The 23,727-nt window shown below is 35.9% G+C and overlaps 1 protein-coding gene across 8 annotated transcripts in view; it reads right to left on the minus strand.

Annotated features, from left to right (window-relative positions):
• The window catches only part of LOC121872451 (plasminogen receptor (KT)-like), a 47,966-nt gene that overhangs the window by 5,424 nt on the left and 18,815 nt on the right, over positions 1-23,727 (minus strand). The window contains exons 6-7 of one of the 8 annotated variants that reach the window (XR_006090086.1): positions 9,695-9,845; positions 863-2,465 (exon numbers count right to left, since the gene is read on the minus strand). The exons of 1 other annotated variant lie outside the window; for it this stretch is intronic. Coding sequence is in view for 2 of the 7 variants with exons in the window: in XM_042375214.1 (XP_042231148.1) it covers positions 9,813-9,845 (33 nt within the window). In the remaining 5 variants the exon portion in view is untranslated. Of the gene's footprint in view, positions 1-862; positions 2,466-3,418; positions 3,727-6,678; positions 9,846-13,755; positions 13,822-23,727 lie in introns of those variants that run through there. 6 more of the 8 variants (XR_006090087.1, XR_006090088.1, XR_006090085.1 and 3 more) reach the window with 6 other exon arrangements.

The following is a 23,727-nucleotide window of genomic DNA, read 5'->3' on the forward strand; positions in this document are numbered from 1 at the left end:
GCCTCTCAAGAATATCACAACTGAACAATTGACCATCCTTGAAATGAACATACAATGCAGTATTAATTTTTCACTGTATCCTTACTTTTCAAAAAACATTTTGTATCCATACAGAGTACAGTACAGTACAGTATTTGGTTCTTTAAATCTATATGACAAGCTAAAAGCAAGCAAGCAAGCAAACAAGCAAGAAAGGCAGTAATAAACAAACACTGAAAGCATATTCCCAACTAATGGTATAAAACTGAGTCAGCGAGGCACACTATTAGTATGGTACGGTATTGTTTAAACAACTCCCACATTCCTAAAAACTCTTCAGATACAGTATTACCCCGCTTTACGCGGTTTCACTTTCCGCGATTTCTCATTTACGCGGTGCCTCGCCAGAACCGAACTTTCACTTTCCGCGGTGCATCTACTCACATACGCGGGAAGTGGCGCGGGCAGGATGCGCACAAGGTCGCCCAGTTATCAAAACATTACCGAGTTCTTCACCCGCCACCCACCACAGCCGGCCTAAGTCAGTGATAGTGATAGTGAGGATATGGACTTATATGGACTTTGAGGGGTTTGACAAAGAGGCTCTGCAAGCCTCTGTGGTGGATAGTGATACAATTGATACAAGTGATACAGGTGAGGGCCAATAATCTGCCCTCTGTCTCGGAACCAACCCCCCATCCCCGTGTGCCCAGCCATCTTTTCTACTAATGTAAGTGTTAAAAAAACTAATATTATTGATATTTCTCTTAATTATTAATTGTGAGTGCATAGCATCATAAAATTAAGATGTAATTTTTACTACAACGTAGGGATTGTGTCTCAAAAAGTGGAGTTTGGGGGTCGGGCCAGTCTCTATTGGAATTAAGCCCATATGTTCTGTTGTTCACTTTACGCGGTTTTCACTTTCCGCGGTACCCTGTGGGTTCAATTGACCGTGTAAATCGGGGTACTACTGTACAATTTAGAAATTGTTGGGTCCTTCATTAAACAGATCAATTGCAACATGTTTTCCTGCCAAACCATAACACTACTGCAACACTCCTCAAAATATATGTCATGTCAACAAAACACTCACTTTGATCTCAGTACGCAAATTAAATCCTTCCTTAACTAATCAAATTTCCATGTCCCCAGTCATGGCTCTCATGAGACATTACACACCACCACCAAACCAAGGCAAGTACACTGCCATCAACGCTGACCAACTCATCCCCCAACACAAAATTCATTCATGACCTTAATTCCTTTACGTGCAGACTTTGGATACAAGCAGACTTCATCTCTGGAAATATCACCTCTGTAGCCACTACTATGACAGGCTACCCTACAGTTCTCTGAAGACTTTTTTTGAAAAATTGAAAGGACTGATGCCTGAGGAAAAAAATATCTACATGGAATCTAATTACTGCAGAGGAATATTATCTCCAAGGTAATACTTTAGAATATCAGCCATTTTCCACATTTGTGTGGGTTAGCTGTAATTACCTGATGGCAGCTGTTGGGTAAAACCAGAACAGGCTCCTCTCCTGCACTGCAAATTCAGGGAGCCAGTCCAGATAATACAACAGAGACCAGGGGATGAACACACCTCTGGTGACACAGTTGCCATCTGGCAAGTTGAAGGAAAATTTATGGCTGGATGCCCTTCCTAATGCCAACGCAAAGGGTAGGACCAGCTGGCATGGCAGGGTCACAACTCCCCGAGGTGACAACGACTACCCACCCCTACTGTAACTTAATGTAAAAGAGTTTACTGTACTGTATTAGGTAAGAATGAACAAAATGAAAATTCTCATGAGAATCTTTCTGTTAAGGAGTCTAAAACTGTTTGGTGACAGGTTAAGCAGCTTTATGAATCCATATAATATACTGCACAGCATCTCCTTGCCAACTGAGCCAGTGTCAAATCTAGCCACTGATACCCAACACAGGCATAAATAGGCCTTCAAATGATTAGCTCTAAAATTTTCCTGACGATAAGGCACTCCATTAAAGAACAAAGGAGGGAACCAAGTTACTCACCACACCCTTGGATATCCTATTTCAAGTGACTGTGGGCTAAGCCCAGTTTGAGGGGATTTTGGCCAGTACACTGCCACTATACCTGGTAGTTATTGCTTCAAAAAAGGGAGATTGGCTGTTATAGTTTATCTTCCAGAGGCAGGTCTAAAAAGTCAGCTGTGTCTACCTACTAGACAACACACACACACACTGCACCAACTTGATTTCAGAGTTAAGTTTTCAGCTGATTATACACACCCAAGGAAGCAAAAAGGGTGTCCGAGCAAGTTAGGCTTGGCTTACTGAGTTAAGGCTAACTTTTTGTTAAATTTATGGGTTGTGGAAAAGTCTTAAACAATGTTCTGCCAATTTCACTATCAGGCCTATAGTATTGAAGAGTGTTGACCCTGCACTCTGGCAACTATCCTCTGTCCACTAGGGAAACGTGTCATCATGATCCATCACTGTAAAAGATCCCCCACACTCCATAAATTGAAAATGTGTGCACACAAAAAACATTTAACTTGCAAAACGAAGAAAAAAATGGAATCAAAGACATCTTAAATTACTCACTGTATAAATACTGAATGTGGATGTCCTGGTGGTGGCACAAATAATGTAAAGATCAAAACTCTTGAATCCCTACTGATGGCTGCCTAGGGTACAGTACTGAGATGTCCTTTAACCTTTGAAATAAGATTTTATTGCCCTAATGAACCTGAAGCCTCACTGACTTTTAAGGTAACCATTGTTTGACCCTGGTGGTGAGTGTGGAGATGCTCTGGTACAGTACATAAATTTTCATCCATCCATACACCAATACAGTATAACCTGCAGCTGGAGAATTCAAGTGAGGGGAGGGGAGAGAGAGCAGAGAAAGGGAGAGAGAGAGCAGAGTTGAGATATGCATGTGCAAGTAGAAAAAGTCATTGTTCCTACTAAATGTCTAATTAGGTAAAAAAAAAATTGAAATGGTTATTTTTTCCAATTCTAATGCAGTAAGAACAGTAGTACACCGGAGTCCATCAACTATAATCTTTGCACACACATTGTTCTGGCCTCTAATACTGTCAACAATTCTATTAGCATTATATAATTTTCTACTATCAATACATATAAATATCTGTTCCTGTACATACACAGCTTGTTTAGATCTAGTGTGCATCTAACACAGACACTAGCTCTTCTCTCTATCACATACCACAGTACAAGAAGAAAATACTGGAAGTCAAACTAGTGAACCATACCCCAACACTCACAATTTTAAAATATATTAACAAAGTTCTTCTGCCTCATTCGGATCAATTCTAGATTAATAAATATAATCTTATAAAAATTTGTATTATTATCATTTTTTTTTAGTTATCAGGAGAGGACGTCTTAGAAAAGAATGTGGTAACCAGTGTCTGTTTGAGGCTTAATACTCAAAGCAATTTAATATGTTATCTACAGAAGATTATACTGTTATCATAGTGAGTTGTGTGGAAGATAATGCAAAAACAAACAAAATAAGAAAGATTTAAGGACCCCATAGTAGATTCTTCCATATCACAACCCGTCCACTTTTCAAAATACTTTGTAGATGTATAACAATCCTCCAGATTGATGTACAACAACACACTCTCAGTACTGTATAATGTTATCAGGACGGAGGTTATTTTAACATAAGGCTGGTGATGTATAATTATCAGGAAATATTCTCCCATTTCCATATCAAAGTCACACCTACAAACACAGAATTTCAGCACATTAGAATTTAAAGACAGTTGGTTGTATGCTGACAAAGAAAAAAACAGGGTAAAAGGGACAACTTTCTTTCTGGGATTTCATCAAGAAGGACTTTTTCCCTTTGTCCTTTGTGACAAAACATCAGGGGTAAAGTTGTCTCTTTGACCCTGCATTTCCTTTGGTACCATACAATCATTTGTCCAAATGAATACTACTCAATCTAAAGACAGTCTCATCACAGATAATCTAATTCTCCAATGGGTTTTATTGAATGACAAACAACAAGAAATAATGTACTGAATAACATAAAGATTTACCAAAAAACAGGTACAAAAAAATTCTGGAGGAAATAAAAAGTAACAGTTTATCCACTGTAGCACTAATTTCACATTCTTATTGAAGGTATTTCCTTAACATCTGTATAATTTTTTGCAGCAGCAGCTAACTTAAGGAAGTTATCAAGATAATGATTAACAGATTGTTTTTGGATTGCAAATAGGGAATAACTAATAAATTATGAGCTAGTAAACAAATTCTAGCTAGAAATCTAAATGCCATCAACAGCATAAAAAAAAATTGAAGCACAGCAGTATGAAAAATTACTCATTTACTGTATGATCTTATGTACCTACAATGACATGTCTTATGTATTGGCAGAATTTAAGGGTTAGGTTTGACACTTGTCTACCCAGAAGTCATTTGAGAATTACACTGTACTGTATATGTGAATTGATCATTTGCTGCAACCTAAAGTAATGGTTAGCCAGTGTGATGGAGGAGTCGTCTGACACTAAGGTAAGCAGCTTGCCAGTTATGGGTATGGGTGTTATGCTGGCATTAACCTCTACACCAGTGGTGGGGAAACTGTGGCCCCTGGGTCATTTTTGGTCCACCGAGTGTCTCAGGTTGGCCTGTGACTACAGTACAGGTACAGTGATCCCTCAGTTAACGAGTGCCTCGGTTAACGAAATTTCGGTTAACATATTACCTTCCACAAGATTCTTCACTTCGGTTAACGAGCATTCCCTCGATTAACGAATTCCTTACGAGCGCCCCTCAACATGTTTTCGCTTGCACACTAGCTGTCATATTAGTCCGCCAATACAGTAATCGGTTCTAGGGCTTAAATTCCTTACTATTTTAGTAAATATCAAGAAGTTTGTACTATTCAATAATTTTAAGTCTTATATTAAAATCTTTAGTCATTTTAACAATTATTTAACATAATTTAAGTACTACAGGGAAACTAGTCTTTGGCAAGCCAAACAGCCTGTCAACACACCATACAGGCGTCAGTCTCTGTGTCTTTTCAGTGAAGGTAACATCTTGCTTCAGACTCTCTTCAACATAAACGCTTTTTTCTGTGTTTCCAGTCAAATTATTGGTCATTTTGAAATTTACTTTACATATTGACATTATATAATGCAGCGCAGTGTTGATTTAAAGAAAATAATCTTGAATTACACCAAGTGAGCTAAAATTTTATGGGTGAAATGGCGCAATGGGGTGACTTCTCTTTCAACCCAATGCCTTCTCTTCTCCCTTCTCCTCCACCCCCATTCTAATTCCCATCATCATCATCCAGGAGCATTCTACATATACACCTCAAAGTAAGTGTACTTTACTACCTTTTTTGTTGACTTGAGGCAATTTTCGGTGAGCTGGAACCAATTACCCAAAAACCCATTGAAACAATGGTTTCGGTTAACGAATTTTTCGGTTAACGAGCAACCTTCTAGAACGAATTGTGCTCATTAACCGAGGGACCACTGTATATTCTTATGCTTTTAAATATATAGTACTGAACAGTACTGTACAATATAAACTTTGTTATGTATTTTATGAATAGTATAATAATTCCACAGTCTACAATTTTCTTATATTTTTGTATATCTTGCAACAACTTTAAACTTTGCATTTTTTTCTAATTTACTCAACTGTATAACATTAGTTTTCTACATTAATACTAGTCTTGTACTGTATATTCATTAACACCTAGTTTGCTTAGGTCTATATCTAAGCACAGTACAGCACCTTGTTTACTGTATACTGTACTACTGTAAAGGAACAGAATGAAACCTCAAGTCTGGGACCCTTGGGACCAACACCAAACTGGTTTTGAGGATTTTCCAGCTTCCTGGGTCCTAGGTCATCCATCTGGTACCAAGGCCTACCAGTAGGCTACATCAAGCTTGGAAGGAAGGACTACTGTACATCGTACTAGAATAAGATAGCTTACTTACCTTAGTATACTAATGGTACATTTAAGCTCTCGTATAGTAAAAACTTAAGCTCGAGTTAACAAATTTAACCTAATCCAGATAAGAAAATTTAATCTAACCCTGGAAGAAATTTAACCAAACTAAGAAAATAAATTTAATCTAATCCAGGAAAGAAATTTACCTAACCAAAGAAAGAATTTTAACTCAAGGAATAAAATGTCTAGTTTTCAAGATTCTTTGGCTTTCTGAGATCTGTAATATTTATGATGCTGTACTTATTTGCCCTGCTATTTAGTCTTACACAATATACTGTACAATACATTAAGCACCTCATAGCTGTTATGTACTAAACTAGATGCATCAGCAGCTCTATGAAAACCAACCATGGCTGACTGATAGACAAACCTGTGCTTATGTAGTACAGCACACACAAGTCTTTGATCATCTGCTCAACTACCTCTCGTATTCTTAATCCCTTGTGTATGATGTCGCCTCTGAGCTGAATGAAATTGTATGATGTTAGCTAAATAAAATATTAAAAGTGGTGTCTCCATAGTGAAGAGGTTAAATCACTTGCTTCATATTACTAATCTCTGGTTGTAAGTGTGACTGATTTATGTCCAAACTTACCTCTAAAATAGGTGGATTAGTTACACATCAAGTAAGAAACAGGGACATGGTCTCAACACTGTTAGCTTGTATTAAGGGATATTCAAAACAACACATCCAATAATTTATACAAGAATTTTTACCCAGTAGTAAATTTTACATAGAAAAAGAGATAGATAGAAGGATGGAAACAATATGTGAGTTTTAGTACATAAACTCTTAACTAGGAAACATGCACAGGCTAGCCTTAGGTCTTAATCACACTAGATATAAGAAAACCATCTCCACAATTTCAAAGGATTACATTCCATAATTATTTTAATGGAAATAGTGATAGTCAACCAGGATCAGCTTCACTCCCTCTATTTATGGTATTTATAGGAAAAAACAAAAGCTAATCAATACAGTACCTGAAGTTTATATCTTTCTTCAGCACCTATGCTTTCAACACCATCGCCACACACCACCATTTCACACCTTGTACGGAACTAATATATTCGTTTAACACCTATAAGTTGCACAATGATTCAAAACTTACAACTTGGACACTTACTCTACATCTATTATTGTACATTTAAACAGTAACTTCAAGTTGTTCATTCACCCAATACCTATAGCAATGTACTGTTCCTTGTGTGTTTGGTCATTATATTTTCTTTTATATGCAAGCAGTCTAATATCCTACTTATGTGTGGTAGTACAGTACTCTTATGTATGTCACACAAACTATCTTATGGTTATTTTAGGCTTTATCAAATACTAATGGAAAAATACCCTGTTCTTATTTCAGGCTCATTCATATCGTGAACAGTATTCCAGATTTTTATTTATTTATTTTTTATAAATTCCATCCATCCATCCATTCTACACTCAGTGACTTGCAGGCTGAGGTCAGGGATGTGACCCCCTTAAGGTATGCACAGCTATTTAAATTGTGATATTACTAACATTCAGCATTTTTGTTTAATAACGGTACTGAACACTAAAAATGTCAATCAGGGGTTTTTAATTGTGGGATAAGCACCTCTGGCAGGTATGGATTAATTAAAATGTTGAGAGTCAAAATGCAGAACTGAGGTGTTCGTAAAATTCATCTAGAAAAATACTAGCGGGTTAATTTTGTATAAACACGGTACAGTACAGTACTTCATTTAGAGAGCTGGACAACTGTACAACACTACTGTACAGTACCATCATCTATGGTGATGTTGTTCTTGCCCTGGTTGACTGGACACTGTTCATCAGTAATAAAACCTTAAAATAATTAGAAAGAGTCAATCAACATCAGGTAAAAAGAAGTGTTTCAAGAATAACAGAAAATAATTTGTCAGATATTATTTGAAGACACAGTTTACAAGAGGAAACTACACAACAAGACATTGTTAGCACAGAAGTATGGGAATGAACCATTATCTGTCAGCTTCAAATGGGCATCTGTACTAAACCTTAACTTTACGGCTGCCACACAGCTTCAAGAGACCATTATCTCTTTATTTCACTATGGCTGTGTCCTGTGTTGCCAATACTATGACTCAAGTGGTTGTCTATTTATTCACACAATCTAAGAACTTTTAGAGCACTTCTCATGAGATTAATATCACCCTAGACATGTACAGTAGCTAAAACAACTATCTGTGCATACTTTGTGGGAAACAATATGAGACCATGGACGATAAATTTTGGTATATGAGGGCTGTCACTAGTCACACATAAAATTTCGGAGCATATCGACCACCACCTGCACAGATAGTTGTTTTAGCTACTGTACATGGGATATACCTGTCATCATTATTATTCAAATCTAGAAGAAAAAGGTCATGAAGAGCCAGGCCCGATACTAGCATTTTAATAAGTCGTCTTTGGCAAAGGTTATAAAGTAAAGACTCAATTTCTCCAGAATACTGCTGCGTGCAATGTGGGACATCATATATAGTTAAATTATTTAGGATTAGAACACAAACTGAGTGATATATGCACATACCCTACACAGATGATATGAAATATATATACTGTACACAGGTGAACAAATGTGATCCATAACCTAACCTAAGTCAAACCAATAAACAAGGTGATGTCCTGGTGCTAAACAAAGGGGGTGCTATTGATGTCCTGGTGCTAAACAAGGGGTGCTATTGATGTCCTGGTGCTAAACAAGGGGGTGCTATTGATGTCCTGGTGCTAAACAAGGGGTGCTATTGATGTCCTGGTGCTAAACAAGGGGTGCTATTGATGTCCTGGTGCTAAACAAGGGGGGTGCTATTGATGTCCTGGTGCTAAACAAGGGGGTACTATTGATGTCTTAGTAACTGATCTAGTGTTGAATAGGGGATGTCATGAACTTATCAATTAGACAAGGGAAATAAAATCCACCTTATACATAACAAGCACCAATAGTTTCACAACACCATACTGTAATGTATCCGTCTGAGGATTAATGTCAACACAACACAACACAATCTTGTGGTGTTCTGCAAGGTACCGACACAAACACACATTTCTAGGTATTAAAACAAAGTGTGGACAATAATTGAGAAGGTGTATTAAAACTAAATGAAAAATTATCTTCTCCCATTGTAATAGTCACCATTATTGTATCCTGATAAGGTTCCAGATGCCCTTACCTCACTCACAAGTTCTCTGCTCTTTCCTTAAAAACCTTTAGCTGTGTGGTTCATTCCCTCAAAGGTTCTGCAGCAAAGGGAAAGCAAAGCTATGAAAGGGTGTTAAGTCAAAGCTTCTATACTGGTGTTGTCCTGTATGCCAAGGAAGAAACACTCTACTGCAACACATAACTATACTGTACACCAAATAAACTCACCACAATATTTAGTTTATACAGTGTAAACATTTCAACAAAACTAAAAGTTAATTCCTTATATTTACAGTCTCATACAGTACTGTGAAGCGAGAGATAAAAACTTTATTCATTGGCATACTGACTCCAGGGCACGAGTGCAATAACGAAAGACCAAATTCTAGTATATCCCGATACTAAAGTGATACACAGTGTTTCCAATTATATATGAATTTCCTTACAAAAGTCAGCTGAGTATTTTGACCATTAAAGCCAGTTAAAGGTACAGTATTGGGATATATCTAAACCCAGCCTCTGAACATGAATGTAAACAAGCCACCTTTGAAGTCCATTACTGTACAGGCAGCAGATATTTCCAATAATTCCAGGTCTCTTGGGATTTGGCGAATGTACAAGGAGAAGTGAGAAGAGTAGCGGCGTGAGAGAGTTACGTAGACTTAGTAATACCCACTACGATGCTGATGCAGGGCCTGTTGTAGAAATGTCATGGCTTAGACCAAGAGTCCCAGCCACAAGGAAATGTAAAACTACCAACATCAACAATATTTTAAAGCTAAAAAGTCAATAACAAATTTGTTTCTATTAATTACATAAATTAATGAACAAATACTGTATAGTAAAAACTATTAACATGTGTGTGTGTGTGTGTGTGTGTGTGTGTGTGTGTGTGTGTGTGTGTGTGTGTGTGAGAGCACTGAGCATGCATATCCAAGTCCATAAACTAAATATCTAATATTTCTTTAAAATAATTGTTTACAGCCATAACCATCAGCAATGTATCAAACAGTTGTCTTTTACCTATAAGCACGTATTAGTGCCTATTTAAGTCATCTATTAAGAAGTTTGGTAATTTTAGGGTTTACTGTTACCACACAACAGCACAGAGTAACACAATTTATTATGATGACCTGACAATAAATAGCTAATGAATAGTTTTTATTTTAATTTATAAAACATTATTTCTTTGATTTTTATTTCACAACTCTGTACAGGGTATTAAAATAAAATGTTAAGAAATAACATCAGCTGGGGTGGGCAATGTTATGTACAGTACAGTACTGTACTGTACAGTATAGTCTCGATTTATGCGGAATTGGTTTACGCGCTTGGTCATTTACGCGGCACCTTGCCAGACTGACAATTTTTATTTACATGGTTCATTCAATCATTTACACAGGAAGCGGCGCGGGCAGGGTACGCACAAGGTCGCCCAGCCAACAAAACATTACCGAGTTCTTCACCCGCCGCCCACCACAGCTAGCCCAAGTCAGTGATAGTGAGGATATGGACTTTGAGGGGTTTGACAAAGAGGCCCTGCAAGCCTCTGTGGTGGATAGTGATACAATTGATACAAGTGATACAGGTAAGGGCCAATAATCTGCCCTCTGCCTCGGAACCAACCCCCCATCCCCGTGTGCCCAGCCATCTTTTCCACTAAGGTAAGTGTTAAAAAAACAAATATTATTGATATTTCTCTTAAATATTGATTGTGTGTGCATACCACCATAAAATTAAGATGTTATTTTTACTTCAACGTACTATTGTGTCGGAAAAAGTGTAGTTTAGGGGTCGGCCCAGTCATTATTTCAATTAATCCCATATGTTCTGTTATTTCGTTTACGCGTTTCTCGTTTTACGCGGACCTCCACGGGTTCAATTGACCGCGTAAATGAAGACTATATTGTATAGCATTGTGTTTGTTTACTTTGTACTACAGGTACATGACATGAATCAACCATACCAAACTTAAACAACTTATATTATGTTTGGAATGATTTAGCTGTTTTGTTTTGTTCCATATATCTGAGCTAAATAAAGATCTGCCAATATAGTAGCCAACATCACCCAGTCCAGCTCATGTTGAAATTTTCAGAAGTCTCACTAGTGGTCAACTATACCCAAAAAAGAAAAGATTAATTTTTGTAAAAAACAAAACGTGTTCATTAGAAGGGGAATTTCATGTCAAATGCAATAACCTTATTAAAGAGCTGCAACAAGTTTGATAAATAGATACAGTAGTACAGTACAGTATATCAATTATCCAGCAACTTGAGATAATAAATTGTTAATTAAAGAAACAAGTGAAATACGAGTAATTGTGAAAATAAAAGCAGCATTTATAAAAAAGAAATTACCAGTAATATATTGGAGTATGTATTGTAGTGTGGCGACACAAATTAACACTAGTTTATTGGCAGTTGTGTAGCTCCACCATGAGCCTATACTGTATGTGAGGTGGTGAAGTGGCAGCTGTCACCAACAATTTGCCACATGAACAAGACTTAGGCAATTGATTAAAATAATTCATAACTGTAAATTTGGTGTCTCTTATGTTTTCCACTTATCATTACCTTAGTCTGAATCATTTTCACTCATAGTAAAACTTTAATATCTGCTGCTTATTAGCCTTCAGAGGATAGTTAAAGGTTATTGTAATTCCATATTCATACAGGAGTCTGTTTGGTCTCTCACCTGTGGTCTGTCACCCTAATATTTCTGTTGTACTGTTCACTGTTAATGTAACTCTTTTATTATAGTAAGTAGACAAACCTTGCACCAATTTTTTTTTCTGACATCACATGTAACAAAGGTGTTGGTATAGTCAGACAACTGGCACAAAATTAAAATATTTTTGTTCATTGAAAATGGTGAAAGTTTGGAGACCCAAATAATAGATATACTGCACTGTACTGTACTGTACAGTATTACCAAACGAACCAAAATGAAACCAATTTCTTGAAAAGTTCTACAAGAAATCAAATCAAAATATGAAAATCTTAGTGATGTTGATTCAAAAGTGTTTTACACAACAACAAAGTGATGCTAAAGTTATCAGAGTCTGTAGTGAATATACAGTACTTGTCCATGGAAACTGAAATTATTGAACAGAAACAAAACCATTAAGGCACAAACAAATGGGGTCAGAGAAGTTTAGAAATCACCATTATGAAAATCATAATACGTACTGTACATTGCATTCAGCTTTGTTCACCAAAAAAACAAAATATTAGTTATACAAAAATGAAAGTTAATATTGTATGGCAGTGAGAAATGTTATGACTGTTGGCAGCTTCAAGAGGCATAACTCTACATTAGTAATCACATTACTCTCAAACCTAAACTAGTCCTGTATTTTGATTGGAAGTTTTATTCACACAAAATAAGAGTCAAAGGAAATTATCTCTATGAAAGATTAACAGAAGGAAGTTAACTTAATGGAAGTTAAATACATGTATTGTGTAAGTCTTTTTAGTAGGTACTGTACTGTATTATACTGTACCAAGAAAGGAACTACTGTATTGAATGTACCACTTAAAGAACTCCTCAGTTAGTAAAGAGATGACAGATGTTCCTGGACAGTTTCTGGGGCACAGCTTTAACAGTGGGTAGTGTTAACTCTTAAAACTGAACTTGCCTTATACTGTGTGAAGTTACAGTTACAAAACGAAAAGATAAGACATTTTAACAAAGGTAAACTTAACGCACTGAATGAAAACAGAAATTTCAACAAATGATATGAGAGAATAAGGAAAATTATCAAGCTATAACATGCCCCACAAAAAATGCACCAATACTGTTGAGGAATAACTTCATGTAGGAGTTTTATATGACTCCAGATTAAAGGAACACACGCTCCAAAAGGTACAGTATATCTTTACGGAGGGCCCTGACGACTTTCAAAATGAGCACTGTGACTCCTGTTATCTCGGTAGGGTCGCCAAAATTCTTCATCCATTGTGTCATATTGTCTAACACAAAATCGTAAAGATACTTTCTGGAGCGAGTGTAAAAGAATCTAAGAAAAACAAAAGCTTCACGGGATATTATGAACTCCACTACTCGGACAGTTTATGTTTCTTGACTTGTTATCATTCAATGTTTCTGTGTGTAATTGTGTGTGTGTTTTTTACAGTTTAAGACCGCTTTAATTCAATGCAATTTACCGCCACAAGTACTGTACTGAATTATCAAATCCACAGGACCCGCAATGGGCCCTTTCTGTAATATACATACTGTACTCAACAATTTAGATTTACAAAGTTTTATTTCCAATATTATATGTACTGTAAATATTACAAACTCCTTTATATTCTTTAAAAGCATTTGAATCCTTGCCCCCCATCCCCAAAGGAAAAAAAAAAATCATGGTTTCACTATGAATCTGAGATTTAGTCAAACAATATGTACAGTACCTGCAAACAGACCAAGAGTGAAAGGCTTCAACAGATAGAGTTTACCATATATGAAAGTACTGTACGTATACTGTATTGAATTAAAGGGTTTTTTCACTATATATGGCACAAAATGGAGTGATTAGTGAGCATTATCTCCAAACACACAATATATTAGAACAATTAAACTATAACAAAACTGATTTACTTGGATTGCAAAGAAGCTGTCATACTGATACTACACTGAAGTTGCTACGATATTGTGGAGATATTACTGAAAAAAATACAAATATAAATAGATAAGTTCTTATACAGTACAGGATAATGTATTATATACCTACTGTAATAAAATTAATCAAGTATCAACAAATTCTTTTCATTTAAATACACTCTAGCATCACCTTACAGGAGACACCTCAAAAGAATTAATTGATATCCTCTTTCACCGCCCACTAAACCTAACTTCTGGAGGCATTATCTCGGTGTAAAAAAGAAAGAAGTAAATGTCTTGGTGTGTAGCAATTGCCTGAGGGTTGTTAATACATTGTAAAGTAGTTCAACTTTGCTACAGCCTGAAAATCCCATCTTTCCCAATTTCTGAAAAAAATGTAACATTTTCATAATTTTTAGAAGTATGGAAATCCTTGAGTGTGTCCATCTTGTCACTAACAATAGTATATGACTACTAAGAAATACTGAAGTGACTTGTATGAAGTTTACTAAAATGTTCATAGTCCATCAGAGCATCTTACTTTAGAGTACTACAGTAACTTAATACAGTAAAGTAAAGTATAGTATACTTCTTATTTCACAAACTTAAGGGATATCCCATGGTGAAATGAATTAGGAAAACAAAGACCATTCAAGAATATATAACAAACATCCTCACATTGCAATTAATAGCTTCTATGAGCAAGGGTTCCAGCTTCACACTATGCAAGCCTCTTTTATAGCCTTTTGTTATAGCTTTTGCTGAATCTCTGTGGGTGACACTTCCATCTTCATAACAAAGGCAAGAATCTTACCATGAACAATCTGCAACTCGTTTCCTACAGGCACAACAATACACATTAAAATAGGACGTGATTTTTGTTCTACTCGTTAAGTGAAAACCGAAACTTGAAACAATTAACGATGAAATATAAACATACGAAGAACTCAAAAAACAAAATAATGTTAGAGATACAAAAAATAGGTTTGATAATTTGTTTGTAGGAAGACAGTTTGATATCCAATGATTGATGAGAATGGATCAGATGACCTGGCGATCAGATGACAAAAGAAGATGGATAAAAATAAATAAATAAAAAATGACTGGGTTTATAATAAAATGATATACAGTACAGTACTACAGTATATGAGAGGGTGGAGTTATGGTAGGTAGCAGCATTTGCAAAACCATAACATTAATAATAAAAAATAGAGAAATATTTAGTTATATTTTAAAGATTGGTATGCATTATATTTTTTTCTATAATTCACTATTGAAAGAAGAGTCAATGGAAAATAAAAATGTTATTGAACATGAGCTTTTTCAAACAGCATTTATTGATAATGAAATAAATCCCCATATTTTTTTTTAAGAAGTTCATTCCCTGAGTTTTATTTAAGGAATACTGGTACTGTATTGTATGGAAGCTTGTAATATGAGATGAATAATACAGTAGAGAACATTAAAACAAAAATAAAACAAAAACAAGGGATTGATTTTGATGATCTATTTCAGAAACTGATGTTTGGTTGAATCATGTATCGTGGGTAAGGTCCCAATCCAGTACTGTACTCTGAATAGGGACTGGAACTAATCCCCAAATTAGTTTATTTTATGCCATCAAACTTGGGTCTCAATAGAGCAAAGATGTGATGTACAGATACAAAATATACCACAGACAGTTGAAGGCTGTAAGTCTTTGCTGCCACTATAACACATGTGCTAATTCAAAAAAGGCAAATTGAACACCTTGAAAGACCAGGGCACAGAATAAACTAGTGTCCCCAAAGCTGTTTCTCCTTCCTCAAGAACCTGAATTGTTTGAACTTAAAATGTACATGCTAAGAGAGAGCTTTCCAAAGAGAGGAATTGTCATGAGCCTCTTCCAGGTACAGCAGTTACACTTCCTCGATACATAGATCACTTTTACTGCACCATTATTAGAGACTAGATGATCAATGGCCACCACTCTCAGAGCATCATCTGCATTGACAATCTTGAGAGGGACATATGATAACACTCGACCCATCACTATAACATTACGTACTGCATAATGACAAAGGGTATACCTCAGCATCAGTGGCTGCAACAAGATCATGGGTATGGGAAAAGAATAAACTAGTTATCATAAGAAGCCAATTTGAGGGAGAACCTGGAGTTCCTTAATCTCCTATATGGAAGTGATCCAATATGAATCCTCATTTTGAGCTAAGATAACAGGAGACTCCTGCATGGAAGACCCTGATCTCTCATAATTCATGATAATTTTATCCAATTCGCTACTATACTACTTCCTTGAGTTTCAAGTTTAGAATCCATTCACTACCATCATGGATGAGGCTACTCCTTCTAAAAAATAAAATAAAATAAAAAACAGAGTGAATATAACTATGAATAATACAGTACTGTACTATGAAGTACTTGTGTATGCAAAATGTGAATGAGTTGATTGTTCTCACTGAATAAGTCATTTCAGATTGAGCTGGGTATTAGATCACCTGAAAGGTTCCATTATACTGTAATCTATTCTAATACAGTAACAAACATAAATACAGTGGGGTATGCTATAACGAACGGATCCTACTACGAATATTCCTATAACGAACGGTTTTACCTATAAAATTGAGAATGCTATAACGAACGCAACTCCTACAACGAACGCGGATGAATACCGGACTATTTCGCCTGGCGCATGAATATTGTTGTACCGCGACCCACAACAAGAGCGTCAGGCGCCATCTTTGTCTCATTGTGTAGCCAGTGCACCACTGTTATTGTTGAAATTTCGTCTTTTGATGTGGAAATTCGCGTTATTTGTATAACTATTTTGTTATACAAGTATACAATTGTAACAATGAGTCGTCCAAAGCGAGTGAGAAAGCTAATAACCCTTGAAACTAAGAAAGAAATTATAAAGAAACGTGAGAATGGAAGAAGCATTGCGAAACTTAGTGATGAATATGGGATGGCTAAATCGACTATATGTACGATTTTGAAGAATAAAGAGGAGTTAAAAACTGTGCAAGTGGCTAAGGGAATCTTTAGACTTAGTAAAGCAAGGTGTAATGTGATTGAAGAGATGGAAAATTTACTCTTAGTGTGGATAAAGGAGAAAGAAATGGCAGGTGGTAACATTAGTGAAGCTATAATTTGTGAGAAGGCCAGACAATTGTTTGAGGACCTTAAAGCCAAGACTCTCAGTGGAAGTGATAGTGATGTGCCAGTGTTTAGGGGTACCTGCATGCTGAATAACACTAAGGTAAGATAAAGTACCGTATTTTTTACATTTTCCACAGAATTTTTTCAGTGTTAAGCGGTTGTATTTGGGGGCCTGGAACGGATTAATCCTATAACGAACGAATGCTATAACGAACGAGGTTCTGGAACCAATTACGTTCGTTGTAGCATACCCCACTGTAAGCACATAAGACCACTCAAAAGTGAATACTGTACCACTGTATGTATAAAACTGATTGCTTCAAGGTGAGATATTCTGTGAGCCCCTAACTGATATTCAAATAAGAAAATTTTACTCTACTTCACAGTTCACACTTCAGTGTCCTATGATGAACCTTAGGCTGGCCATCCACATCTAGAGTGAACTTTATCATACAACAAGCTCAGTTTTGCACCATAGTTAGGCCACGTCACCGAGTAGTGAAGGTCCCACATTCCACTGGGCTAATAATCAAATGTAAGTACTGTACTGTACTGTACTGTACAGTACTATTACAAAGTGGGAGAAACACACCAATACCAACACAGTTTAGTTGTGAGAGAAACACACCTACCACTAACCCCTTCACTACAGGGATGCCTCTTTTAATATTTCATTTGACTAATGGCAGACAATTTTATTCAGCTGAGGCAACACCGTACACATGGGATTAATACCAACACATAGGCTAAGGCGATTGCAATCAAACCCCCAAAAAGTGCTGAAAGAAATTGAGAGGTAACATCTAGCTTCCAACTGAGAAAAAAATTTATGTCAGAAGCATCTACTCTCTTTGCTCAGAGGGCTGTGAGTAAGGTGACAAACTTGGGAGTGGTGCTTTGTAGCTGATCCAAATGAAGATCACAGAGAGCAAGTGTTAGTGGTGGTGGCAAAGACTCACTTTATTCTCATCATCACTGAGCAGTCTCTTAATCTTTAATTCTAACTCCTGTATCTATCTAGTTTCTTTTTAGAGACTCAGGTTTGAATGGAAGGTGTAATTTAATTTATGGATTAGTTCGATAAGTCTGCCTGAATACACATGAGCTGCCCAAGCCTGACATCAGGTTATGAAAATTTACTCTGTATCCATTTGTCTCTTATGGTTTATTGTAGGAGCTTATCTCAATTATAATAAAGCTGATTTCCTGGCATGGATACCTGTATGTACTCAAATGACTGACAAAATACTAATGATAACTGTACAGTACTGGAGATACACTTTAGTTATTCTTTCCTGCAAATTCCATGTTAAAATATTGATACTGTATATCTTGTGTGTGGTTCGTAGTGCTCAAATCACCAGTCATAATAAAAATAATAATAATAATAATGATGATGGTAATAATAATAATAGTAAATAATAAATAATAATATTAATAGTAAATAATAATAATAATAATACTAATAATAGTACAGTAATGATAACCAAATATAATAATAATAAAAATAATATTACGGAAACATTAATTTTAGAACTGAGAAGAAGAAAAAACTGTCTAAAATATATTCTCTTCATATCTAGTTAAGGCAACACCTGTATGATACTATCCCAGCATAGGAACTACAGTACTGTGCATGTATACACACCTAAGTGAAGTGCTTTATCTCACCAACATTACTGTACCTATACTATCCTATCTATTATTAAGGGATCTATTTTAAGATACTGTCTTCATGGGAGATGTTCTAGAGTACTGGACTGTATCTATTATCATATCTAGGTTAAAGCACCACCTCTATGATACTCACACCATCCTTAAATTAAGTGCACCATTCACTACTATATCTTTTAGGATATTGCCATCGTTAGCCAATTACTGTACTGTACTGTATATGGGTTAAAGCACCACCTCTATGATACACTTTATACCTAAACCTGGACTTGTTACATAAATTTCTGCATTAAGTCTCAGAAAACAACACTATGAGGGGGGTTGGTAACTAAAAGGGTAAATCATACATAATTTTATTGTTTATCAACAAAGAGATGAGAATAAACAACCTACTGTATTACTAGTTATATATCAGGTAAAGGACTGTCTCTCTCAACTCCTTCAAAGAGACCCACAATTATTATATAATATCTAATTCTAAAATTCAGTGAACACCATCTCAAGAAGATATACTGAATCTGTGATGAAGATAAACATTTAAACATTTTTAACAGACATAAAACTAGATGTTTTAATCTTCAATAACAAATTCAGAAGTACAGGAAATGTTAGTGTTAGTTTTCTTGAGCACATATACTTTGAGTGAGAGAACTAAAAGGCAAATTACATACTAATGGACACACTTATGGAATAAACACTACTATTGCACACAAACACCGGGAAATATTCCGAATTAACCTGAATTACTAATGTGAATATGAAATGATAACTGAACACTTCATTACTGGCAACAACACAAAGATAGGTGCTCAAGAAGGAAGAAAAACTGTAAGGTATATTCAGGTCCTTACTAATTGTTGAAGGCCAGCAGAGATCAGGATATGCTGAAGAATCACCATTATCATGCAAATACAATTATTGCCATTTAAAGTCAGCAGAAGTTCACTACTGTACTCCCAAGGCATATGGGACAAACTCTTACAGGGATTGAAACTATTTTTTTTTTTTTTAGTTAACGAGCCACAAACTCAAAATTAATGTTAAATGGAGAAAAAAGACTTTGTATGTTTGTCACTGGCTTGGTGAAGGTAAGAATCATAACTATGCTTTTGTATTTTCCTTTTTTCGTTTTTTTTTTCTATTGCCGGTGAAACCCTTTACCGGTACACTGAGTTCTGCTATAACGCGTGTTTTGATAACGCGAATTTGCTCTAACGCGATTTATGAATTAGGAACGATATTTGTATAACGCGAACGTTTGTTTGCTATAACGCGATTTTTGTTTACTATTTCTCCAATTTTGTGGTACAGTGGGGTATGCTATAACGAATCTAATTGGTTCTAGAACCTTGTTCGTTATAGCATTCGTTCGTTATAGGATTAATCCGTTCCAGGCCCTCAAATACCACCACTTAACACTGAAAAATATAATATAAAATTGTAAAAATTGTAAAAAAGTGCATAAATATGCATCTAAACCCCAGAAATAAAGAATATCATTAATATTTGTAATAAAAAACAATAAATTAGAAAAAAAATAAAATTAAATAATGTTCGTTGTAGGAGTTTCGTTAGTTATAGCATTCTCAATTTTATAGGTAAAACCGTTCGTTATAGGAATATTCGTAGTAGGATCCGTTCGTTATAGCATACCCCACTGTATTAACTGTGAATATAGTAAAGAAGAATATCAACAAGAAGCGTTCTGGTGATAGAATTCTCGGTGATGATCGTAAAAGAAAGGATATAACACTTGAAGAGAAGCTCGATTTTATCAACCTCAAAATCACCCTTCTCCCTCATCAAGTAAAGTGTTACATTTACTGTATGATTTCATTATTAGATATGAATGTAACATTTATTTAGACTGTGGTATCCTTTGTGTTAGGCTAACTACTAAATTTTTTCGATTTCGAGTAATCTGCACCTAACCCTATTTTCTCCATAAGCCCTGTTATTTCTATTACGCGATTTTCTATAACACGATATTTTACAAGAGCACAATTATCGCGTTATAGCAGAACTACCTGTACCTGTATAAACCAAATGAAATAATAACATTCACATTTTTTATCCCTCTAAGCAAGTGGCCAGGATGGGAATCAATACCAGCCCAGATAAATGTTTTCAAGCATATGGTGAGTTAGACAGTATAAGTTTCAACCCCTGAAGAGATGTAATATTTCAAGCAAGCAATGCAATGAAATCCCTCAAGGGATGGCCAGCCAGGAAGGCCCCTCTAGGGTCTAAAGTTAGTTTAAGGCATCCAAGTCTGTCTTTGAAAGGTTATACTGTATAAGACTAGAATGATAAGTATAAGTGATTTTACATTTCAATAGTTTAAACTGATACACAAGACTAATTTCTTTTTGATCACATACTAATATTAAACTCCTTTACAATTATAACATTCAGACAACAGCAAAATCTCAAATATTTATTATTAATTTAAATATAAAGATTACCATTGAAATGGTTGCAAATTACCTTGTAGAAGAAAACAGTTCCCATGCTAAGTAGAGTTCCCAAGTTAAAGCCCTAAGTAGAGTTCCCAAGTCAAAGCCCTAAGTAGAGTTCCCAAGTCAAGGCCGTAAGTAGAGTTCCCAAGTCAAAGCCCTAAGTAGAGTTCCCAAGTCAAGGCCGTAAGTACAGTTCCCAAGTCAAAGCCCTAAGTAGAGTTCCCGAGTGAAGGCCGTAAGTAAAGTTCCCAAGTGAAGGCCATGAAAAAAGTTCCCAAGTTCAAGACTGATATAAAGTTCCAAAAACTTTAGAGAAGTTCTAGAGTTAAGACCTCAGTATTGTCCCTAAGTTACAACCCTAACAATGTAACACAAACATCATACCATGAAACACTCAACATCATTTAGCTTATTTATAACTACTGTAGGTCTTAAACAGCTAATTAAACTAAAAGGGGTAAGGGGGACACTCGAGGAACCACAAAATAATTGATGCACACCATTATTGTATATTAATTAAAACTGCTAATTGCTAGTCTAAGGTTTGAGTCCAGATTTGAGGAAACTTCAATTAAAAGGACTCGTAAGATTTCATTTTCAATTTCTGGCCAATGCTGAGGGTCAAACTCCCTGGAGAAAAGAATTATCGCTGTACTAAAAGTATGATCTGTCAAATCCGAACAGCACAAAACAGTCTGTCCATGTATACAAAGCAGCTTATACACCCGAAAATTCCGCCCTAGACAGTTTATGACGTTGATCACAGGAGGCCAACGTTAAATGATATGCTTCATAAAATCACACAACGTATATAACGACCTGAATTATCTGCCACCACTGTCAGTCTACTCTATGTCACTGTGTTACAAACAATGTAGTGACTGGGTATACAAGATACTTCTTTGGATGATGTTTTAGTCAATGGAAGAAAGTGAGTTAAAAATAGTGCAGACTTTACTTACTACTGTACAGTATATGCCTTTTATAGATGAATAAATCAATATGAAGCCTTCAATTTCTACCTGTCTATCTCTCGCTCTATCTATTTATCTATACACCTACTTACCTAGGTTAAATGTCTACCAATTGTACATTTTTCAATATTTTAGAAAATCCAAATAACTTACCCAAGAATTTAAAGAAAATCCCCCAAAAGAACATTTTTGAATTTCTCAATTTTTTCATTATATAGCTTCTAAAAATTATAAATTTATCTATCAACCTTATTATATTCAACTTCCTCAACACAGAGCTGATAAAAATTGTGGAATAATCCTGAGATCCAAGTTTCTTACTTACCTGGGCTTGAGAACACAGTACAGTACAGAGAATAAGTCGAGGAGACTAAAGCCTCGGTCCCTACAGTATATGGTCATAACTTTGGTGAATGAGATCTAAAAGTTTAATAAATTGAAATATTCGAATATAATTTAGTATTGGATTCTTAAAAGAGATTTCTTAGTATGACGGTATCTAAAAAAGGCAAAGGTTAAAAAAAAATCTTGGGAGCAAGATTTTCTGACCCACTCATATAGTCAAACATACATAAAGATGATATAAGGACCTCCACCTCAGCACCCCAAAGGGAGGAGGGAAGGAAGATGAGTTGCTATATCCAGACTTAGTCATTAAAAGGTCTTGTGTCCACTGAATGCAACCCGGCAAAACAAATGAAACATTCCAACCTGGTAAATGTGGAAGCTTCATGTCCAGACATAAATACAAAATCCATTAATCTGCATGGGTTGGCATTTACCATGACATTTGCCAGGGCTATCATGAAAACCATCCATGTGGTTTGAAATTTAAAAAAGATTCCCTAGAAGAACCACACCTGTAATTTAAACATTAAGGACAATGGCACAAGACCTGATCCTATCCCTCTCTCTGATTTAATTGGAGCCATAAAATGTAATAATATCTAGTAAACAACTGATCAGCAAATAATACTAAACCCACTGAGAAAAAGAGGAGTCCTTAACATAAGCTATACTTTCATAACTGCCTCAGTTTGAACATCACATGAAGCAAACAGCAGGAAATAGAGCAGTCACGATGGAAGTAACTTAATTGCTCTAAGTGAACAACCTGGTTGAGAACAGTAGGCTCCCAAGTCCCCTGAAGGATTCCAAGAGACTGTATTTACCCAATGAACACATAAGGATCCCACAGTAAACCCTAATAGATAATAATAATACAAACAGTATATGTATATCTGATAATCCTCAGCTGGGACACAAATTGTGAGGAAATGTGTAACTTTTTTTTGAGATTCCATGTCAGACAACTCCCTCCCATCATTATCATTATTTTATGACCATTTTCACACTTGACTGGACTAGTGATGATTTCCCGATGGCAGCTGTTGGTCAAATCAAAATGGGATGTCCTCCCCCAACCCAGATAATACAGCAGAGACCAAGGAATGGACACACCTCTGGTAACCCAGTTGCCATCTGGCAAGTTGAAGCAAAGCGTTATGACTGGATGACCTTCCTGTTGTGACCCTGTCAAGGCAGGGTCCCAACTCACTGAGGTAATCAAAGACTAGCCTCCTCCCAAATAACTGAAATACCCTCTCTTGCCTTAGGAAAAATTATTCATCTGGAAGACAATAATATTTGCCACACAGCTGAGCAGTGTAGGTGCTGTAACCAACCTACAGTACTACCTAACC

The sequence above is a fragment of the Homarus americanus genome, unplaced genomic scaffold (assembly GCF_018991925.1).
Source record: "Homarus americanus isolate GMGI-L3 unplaced genomic scaffold, GMGI_Hamer_2.0 scaffold11302, whole genome shotgun sequence".
Taxonomy (NCBI): domain Eukaryota; kingdom Metazoa; phylum Arthropoda; class Malacostraca; order Decapoda; family Nephropidae; genus Homarus; species Homarus americanus.